General features: G+C 38.9%; 1 protein-coding gene across 1 annotated transcript; it reads right to left on the reverse strand.

Annotated features, from left to right (window-relative positions):
- Positions 1-337: 337 nt before the first annotated feature.
- LOC119981189 (crooked neck-like protein 1) lies at positions 338-6,816 on the reverse strand. The gene is made up of 8 exons (XM_038824242.1): positions 5,562-6,816; positions 5,407-5,472; positions 2,278-2,422; positions 1,981-2,199; positions 1,194-1,374; positions 900-1,095; positions 676-794; positions 338-561 (listed from the first exon to the last, which is right to left on the reverse strand). Exons 1-7 carry the CDS (start codon positions 6,713-6,715, stop codon positions 677-679), a joined length of 2,079 nt encoding a protein of 692 aa, XP_038680170.1. The 5' UTR covers positions 6,716-6,816; the 3' UTR covers positions 338-561; position 676.
- Positions 6,817-8,525: the final 1,709 nt, after the last annotated feature.

The following is an 8,525-nucleotide window of genomic DNA, read 5'->3' on the forward strand; positions in this document are numbered from 1 at the left end:
GATCACCAAATGTTGGGCCATATATCACTACGGAAAATTTTCAGGCCTCACGAGTTGTCCAAGAGTGTTGCGGGTTTCTCCGAATTTTTGCGGGCCATTTGTTTAAAAGGGCCCACATGAGAATTGACCCGCCTGTGAGACTGACTGAATCCCGGTTTAACCAATGGGCCGGGCCGGGCCGGGCCGAGTTTAATAACAATGCCTGTGAGAATTAATAGCAGCTTGGTGGTGATCTGGTCGACAAAGTGAAGAAAAGGCTTTTGATCTTTGAAACAAATTTCTGAAAGTTAAAAGATCCGGACTTCTAAAAACAATAAATAAAAAAGACTTCCTACAAGAACAAATCAGCTTCTAAAAACTTGACATTAATAGAGAGCTTTCCTTCTACATGTTGTCTGTTTTTATTCAGATTGATATGTATCCATCAACGCCACTATCTATCAACAGACATCGCTACGACAAGATGAGTATACTGCCCAGACACAAGGAATCCCACAACTTCCAGGGAGTTTCCATGGAAGAAAAGTTGGTCTTGGTTGAACTCGAATTACATCGGTTATCCTATTTTTGACAGCCATAACAAAATAATTTTTACAAAAGACATTCTACAGTTCATTATATACAATCTCTGTAAATAATTCACAACTCAAAAATGAAACATCACATTATGCGAACCTTAGTCATCATCAGAAGAAGGCAGCCTTTGCTTCTTCCACCGATGGGCAGCTTCCAATATCTTCAGATTTGCTGTCTGAGTTTCCTCTGGGAATAGATAATCAAAGTACTCCTCTTGCCTGCAAAATATTAAATTTTTTGCATAAGCAACTGATGAAAAAGAGAATAGTTGTTCATATGCGGACATAGTAAGATGAATGTGCATATAAAAGGCAGTTGCATACCCAGTCAAGCCATCCTCAGTAACAACACTCCTCCTCTTCTTGATTTTCTTCGGCAGCTTAGGCTGGACTAAGCTAACATCGCCAAAATCAACAAAACTACTCTCCGTGTTCAACCACTCTTCTAAAAGCATCGCCCGTTCTTCTTTCAGTTCAGGAGCAGATGTCCTAAGGTAGTTAAGGGCTTTCTCAAAAACCCCTGATAAAGCCAAACAAAAGGCCCAAAAAGAAAATTGAGATTCAATCAAGCGACATAACACATAAATGTAAAATTAAAAAATGGTAAAGATAACTTACTTCTTGCACGCTGAATACACAGCTCCTTTTGCTCCTCACCGCCGTTGTCATCCAAGGCAGTTGCCTCAAATTTTGCATAACTTATCCACACCTTCAAGTGCTTTGTTCTATCTAGAAGTCTCTCATAGAGCTCCCTTGTTCTGTCAAAGTCACCTTCTGATATTTCAAAGTCAATGTATGCCTGTTATCCACATTAAGATACATATAAGTTCTTGATTTTCTGACACCAAGAAATAATCAATGCATTAACATTTTTTTACCAAAAAGGGGCAAACTCTCTTTTCTTTTAACAATAATAAAAGGAAGCTAAAAGAAAAAACTATCAACAAAACCATTCAAGGTATTCTTAAAGAAAATAACCCTCAGCCTTCCAAACAATAAAGAGAAAAAATGCCCCTCAATTTAAAACACACTATTTATTCTTCCTCACAATGCTTTTAAAAATGTACAGAAAACTGTTACGCAAAAAATAAAACCAGGCACCTTGGTGCAAAAGACAGCATACTATAGTGTGGGAAAAAAATACGTGACGCATCGAAAATCCAGCTACAATGAGATATCAGAGGACCAGATGAATGACTATGATATCTATTATTAATTTTAAAAATAATTAAACTTCCTCCCTAGCAGCAGTGAGAATGATGTAAGTATGTAACTAAAGATTAAGAGGCAAATAACCATTTAAAAACTCAGAAGAGTTTGAAAGAAGAAAGGGATCTAAATTCAAGCAGGGAGAAATTTCAGCTCTATAAGCTTAAACAAAAGATCTTGATGTACTTTAGGTTACCTTCCACAGCAACTCCGGCATGTCCAATGCTGGTTGGGCTATTGCAAGCTCAAAGATAGCCCTTGCTCGCTCAGTTTCACTCAAAGATCTCTCGAGTTCAGCATATTTGCTCCATGCATAGCAATTCTCAGGAGACCACTCCAGATATTTCTCATATAATTTTCGGCTACGGTCAATATTACCAAGATCTAGCTCTATCTCAATATACTTCTTAAAAACCTGCAACAACGTAGGAAATTCAAAATATACAAACTCGATGGAATTCATTAAATTTCTAGAGATCAACCTAGGTATTACCTTGCCTTTAGGAGCCTGCCCAATTGCATTGCCTAAAATTTGTCGAGCATCCTTGAGATTTAACTGGCGTATTTCAAATTGGGCAGCCAAAAGCCATATTTTTGCAAATGAGAATTTCTTGTGAGGAATCAGTTTAATACATTCCCTGGCACAGAACACAAACGTGATCAGAAATCATTTCAGTTTGTCGTACCAATCCTTCCATTTGAAATTACATAAAAGACAAAGACATGAGTATTTTACTCTGTTAGGGGGAGAGAGAGAGAGAGAGAGAGAGAGGTGCTGACAAGAAACGGGAGTTTGATGAACAGCAATCCTATTAGAAGATTGCTATTTTGCTTTTTTTTTTTTTTGCAAGAAAAAATTTATTAACAGCACCAAGGGGGTGCAACCCACAGAACAAACAGATCAAGGATTAAGGTTCTCAAAAATATTAGAACAAGAACCACTCAGACAAAGCTTGAGTTCAGAGAGCCAGCAATCCAAAAAAACCCCAATCGAGCACTCTTTGTCCTGAAATATCCTAGAATTGCGCTATTTTGCATATTACTCAACTTGGTAAAAAGAAACATCCTCATTAAAAAAAAAGGGCATTTGCTTCATCTTACTGAGAAGTAAAACTTCCTTTTGAATATTGAGAAAAATAACCAAAGGGTCAAACCTGATAAAATCTAAAAGATGAAAGCCCCATGCACTCGATTCCTTCTAAACCTAGTCAACTTCTACCCAAGATATTCTCATTACTTTGCCTTTGCCACATCCCAAATTCTCCTCATGCAACTGCAATGAAGAAAATGATGGCACCCACTCTCCTTCCTCCCTACTAACATAGCATCTATTAATGAAGATTGTCCCCCCCTTTTTTATGAATTTTTCCAGTTAATATCCTCCACACATACAAGCAGCAATCCCCATTGTGACTCTCTACCTTACATTCTTTCCATAGAAAATCTTTTCATCCACCTTCCCAATTCCGGTTGGAAGCAAGGAGAAAGAAATCGATAGTAGCCCCATCATTTGAAGTCACCCGCAAAATATGAACATCTCCATTAAGAATTGGGATACATTGGAAAATTGTATCACAGAAGTTTGACAACATCTCATAAATTATCCTCTATCAAAGCTGGTCCTCCTTGCATCTTGCTACACAAACGGAGTCATATAGAGGGAGTTGAGCCACACAACATTCATGACAAAAAAAAATAATATTCCATTTTGCATCACTAACTTAACATAAAAAATTAAAAAAAAAAAAAGGAATCTCCGCAGTCCTTTCTCACTTCCCTCCAAATCCCACCAAAGGAAAATATTGTGTTTCCTTTGACATTCAAAAAAAGGTTATGGTTAATCTCATAGTCTGATGCTAACAATTCTCCTTAAAAGCGATAAAGATATGATCTCTAACCCACCTCATTGCCTCCGTCATAGAACTAAATCCCATTTCACCATATGCTATACCGGCTGTTCACGAGAGCTACCCATAAGAATCTGCTTTGGATAATCTCCAGCCATTGCTGTAGATACTGCCATTGGAGACTTTGGCATGAACTGCACCTATAGACTTTGACAAGACTTAAAAAGCACCTCTTTATAACAGTGACTGTTATGCCTTTAGAAAGGCTCGACTCTTTTTCCCCCTTAAGTCTCTTCTCAATTCTCACAATAATGGGGTCCCCAAGATTTTTCCTCTCTGCTCTAAAGAGAGACCACATAAAGAACTGAAGAGAACATACAACCAGCAATTATGCCAAAACATTGATATCAACAACTTGCTGAGATAATTGGTCCCACTCTATTGAGCTTTACTATTAACCTCAAAACTGCTATGAAACAGAGAAGAGTACCTCAAAACTATTCTTTAAAGCAAAAGAAGGTTTATTAGAGGCCACCAAGGACTTGAAGCCTAAAAAAACAGATACAGTGAACTGAAGGGAACAAAAGTACTGAACTAGACCATACACAATATTGGCACAACAAAGATGTTGCAAATTATTTGATCTAACTAGACCCCCCAGCTCCAAAACATAATTACTCCAAAAAAAGGAGAAAATAAAAATTCCAATTAAACATTATTGTGGTCATTCTTCATATGGAAATTACATAAATGGCTTAACTTTTATTCGAAAATCAATGACCTTATGGCAGCTATAGATGCATTTAAAAGTTTTCAGTCCAAAACACCATTTTGGAATGGTCCAACAATCTTAACCACTTCTTGAAGACAACCTTGGCATAACTTATACAAGCTTTCCACAAGGCTTATAGATATAAAACCTTAAAGCTTAATGCCTATAATCTTTTCAAGTGTCAAGACAATTTGGAAGCCAAAATTAAAGAATTAACACAACCTCCATATGCGAGAAACACATCAAACACTTTGATGATGTCCCCTTTTACATCTGTTCATACACAATGAATATCCTCCCTCAAGAGGAATTCCACCCACAATCACTGTTTTCAATTCGAACCCAATCAATATAAGTTCTACAGATGTAGTCACTTCATAAAGGAGGGCAACTAAATCAAAAGGAAAGTTAAAAATAACATATGATTATCAAAATGCGGTTCATGGATTTAGGTTATACAAATATACAGTATATATATTATGAGTATGGGCACAGGGATCGAATATAAATAAGCTGGGAGAAGCTGAACTTAATTACAGCTTCAGATAATATGACCCATTGTCATAGTCTGGCAAATGCAATTGCATGTTTCCTACCCTTACACGAGGCACCTTGGAAGTACATGGTATAGTATACCATCTAAGGAACCTCCACTTTGTTTTTCTCTTTTGTTATCCCAAGATGAGCCCAATAAGAGTACCAACAAAGTTACACATTTGATTGAAAAGTAGACATTAGAGATTAAATCAAGAGATGCAGAAGTTCTAAATTTACATATTCACTCATAGATCAAGTTTCAACTTTAATGGTCCAGATGGACACCAGGAGAAGGATCTAGCACATATACAACAATGCTGGTCTCCTAGAAAGTCATGAAGCAGCAGTATTTCATATAAAATGAAGTTCACATAAAAATATAACAAAACATATCTTTTTTAGAAATAACAACAAAATGTATGTTACTAACGAGGTAAAAACTGTCAACCCAACAAGAGTATTATACCTGTATACATCACGAGTGCGCTCCACTTCTCCTGCATCTAGCTCTTCATAAAGAGCATAATTAATCCTAGAATCAACAATTAAAGGTAATGCAAATTAACACCATTGAGTCTTTGAGGAACTAACCAAATAAATCTAGACAAAACAAAAACTTACCACAAGTAAATATAGCGCTGCCAATAACGCTTCTCTTCAGCAGGAGGCACATTTGCAATAGCTCGCTCGTAAATCTCCCTAATCCTATTCTTATTACCCACACTCTCCTCCAACCTAATGTAATCAAACCAGGAATCATAATTCAATGGATTCTTCCTCACTTCATCCTCATACTGAAACCTCCTCTTCCCCACAATGGCATCCTCTATACCCTCCCTATCTCCATATTGCTTCTCAAAAGCCACAAACTTCCTATATAAATCCTCAGCCCTCCCCTTAGGTATGTGATCTAGAGCAAACTTGTAAATACACCTGGCCCTCTCACTCTCTTTGCACCGCTCCTCAAACTCTGCAAAAGCCACAAAGAGCTGCTCTGCCTCCTCGTCATCAGCCAGCTTCTCCACTGCTCTTTCATAAACATTCCTTGAACGCGCAACCTCACCATTCTTCATCTCAAACTTTGCATACCTAATATATGCAGATACCTTTGGATGGCATTGTACAAAACGCTCATAAATCTGCCTAGCACGCTCTACCTCATTATAACGCAGCTCGAACTTGATGTATGAAAGCCAGCCTTGCTGGTCCGGCATCCAACTCATCCATCTCTCAAAAACCTGCCTCGCACCAGCGATATTGCCAAGAATTTCTTCCATGTGAATATACTTGTACCATAGCTGATCGACCCTCGGGAGTAGAGTAACGGCACGGTCCCAGACGTTTCGGGCATGATTGATGAACTTGTTCTTCATCTCGACTTCGGCATACTTGAGCCATAACGTGTGATTGCGGTAGTCGACCTCTAGGGCACGCTCCCAGACAGAGCGGGCACGATTGAAGTCCTTTTGGGACTCCTCCCATTGGGCGTACTTGATCCATACATTGACGTTCCATCGCACACGACGGATTAGGTCCTCGAACTCCTTACGCTTGCGAAGACGGTAGTCGGCAAGCTCGGTGGGGTCAGTAATTTTCTGCTTGGGCGGCCGGATTTCTGCCTCCTGGCGTTCTCGAGCTTCGCGGAGGATCTGCTCTGCTGTAATTTGGACTGTGGCAGGCGTCTTGTTCTTGACGCGTGTGGGCCGTGGTAGCTTCACCTCTGTGTCTTTCCTGGTTAGGTAACCCAGCGACGGGTCCCCATCCTTGCTGCCCATGACTGCTGCGGACTGCGAGTATGAGAGAGAGAGCTCAATTCCGTCCGTTTAAAGATTTTACGAGAAGGACGAGCGGGATGAGGGTTTCTCTTCAGAATGAAACGATGTCGTTGTAAGCAAGTGATCAGATTAACTTGGACAGTTGGACAACAAAATAAATACGGTGGGGACTATTTGCACTCCTTGTTTCTCCATTCACACTCCAAAACTAAGAAACCCCATTAAAATATGGTCTAGTCTGAATACACCCCATTTTGATGTTTTTTAAAAAAAAACTGAACACACCCCATATAGGTTTCTTGTCAAAAAATAGAGTATTGTTAGCATGAGAGCCAGAGTGTTGTTAGCATGATCAGATCATTTTTTGTGGCTGGAATCACTAACCAGATGACAATTTGCAAGGTAAGAAGTGATAAGAACCTGAGCTCCCATGGAATTGAAAATTAGCCAGTCATAAGACATTTAACAACCTCAATAGAAATTCAGCAGATGAAAATACATACATTATTCCCTCGATAGAAATTAAGTAGATGATTGTCTCCTCCCTTAAGAATTGATGACTTGAGATACCGCTTGGAGATCTCTCTTGAATCCATAACCAGATCTCCTCTCCCAAACACCCAGGAACTCAAATGTTGTCCTGATCGATGTGGTAATCGTCGTCGCCCATCAACGTCAACAAAACAGAGAGGTAGAGGTGAGAGACGAAACACAGAGAGAGTGAAGAAAAGAGGAGAGGAGAGAATGAGTCTCAATTTGACGCATTGGGGTGTTAACAGCCTAAGTTTTTTTGTGGGTTTTGGGGTGTGAATGAGAAAATGGAGAGTGCAAATAGTCCCCACCATAAATACAAAAGTGATAGGGATTTCATTTATGGGTTCTTAGTCATCCCAATAATTAATTATGTCCCTTAATTGATGTTCATCAAGTTTTGTGGACCCTTACACTTAGACCAATCAATAGCTAAGATTGATTATTGAAATGACTGGGATAATATTTTTGAAATAAATAAATAAAAATTTGGGTGGATTTGTGTTTGTATGAAAAGTAGAACCGGATGACACATGGCAGCATGGGCCCCGCCAATTGTCATGCTCATCCAATTATTAGTGAACACGTGGCCGAAGCAGGAGGATTTTTACACTAATGTTTGATCATTTTGCAGGTAATATGATATTATTTGAGCTCAAATCCAAGGGTTAGTTGCTAGAAATCAAGACTGTCTAAAGGGAATGTGTCCGGACGGTTGAAATCTATGGATTTATTGTTAAAATTGTTTTATTCTATTTTAAAATAGTGTGTTAGCTTAAGATCGAGATTTTAGATGGATAAATGCAGAAGTGGCTCAAAAGATTTCAAAGTTTGCAACCTACACATTCCTAACTTGTCTCATACACGTTTTCAGTAATTGTATAACAACCAGAGACCAGAGGTGATTTCGTCCTACACTTCGAGCAAGGAGACACCTTCCCATGTTCAAGAAACCAGAAGCAATAACAAATTATAACCGTTAGCCTCTTTCCTTCAATAGCAAGCATGAAACCTACATTCTAGGAGAGTATAGTAAGCTACATGTTCCTAATGCTCTCTTGTGCACATTGAAGAAGGGACACAACTTGGCACTTTCACCATGATCCCCATTACTTTGAAGATGTTTGCGGTTATGAAGAGTTTTGACCTAACAACTCAAGCAACAAGTAAGAGGACAGTTTCCTGTGATCTACCATGATAGAACATGTCAGGTAGTGCCAAGGAAACAGGAGATGAAGACCACCATGACCATCATGAAGACTAGAAGAAGAAGAAGAAG

This window comes from Tripterygium wilfordii, chromosome 16, assembly GCF_013401445.1.
Source record: "Tripterygium wilfordii isolate XIE 37 chromosome 16, ASM1340144v1, whole genome shotgun sequence".
Taxonomy (NCBI): Eukaryota; Viridiplantae; Streptophyta; class Magnoliopsida; order Celastrales; family Celastraceae; genus Tripterygium; species Tripterygium wilfordii.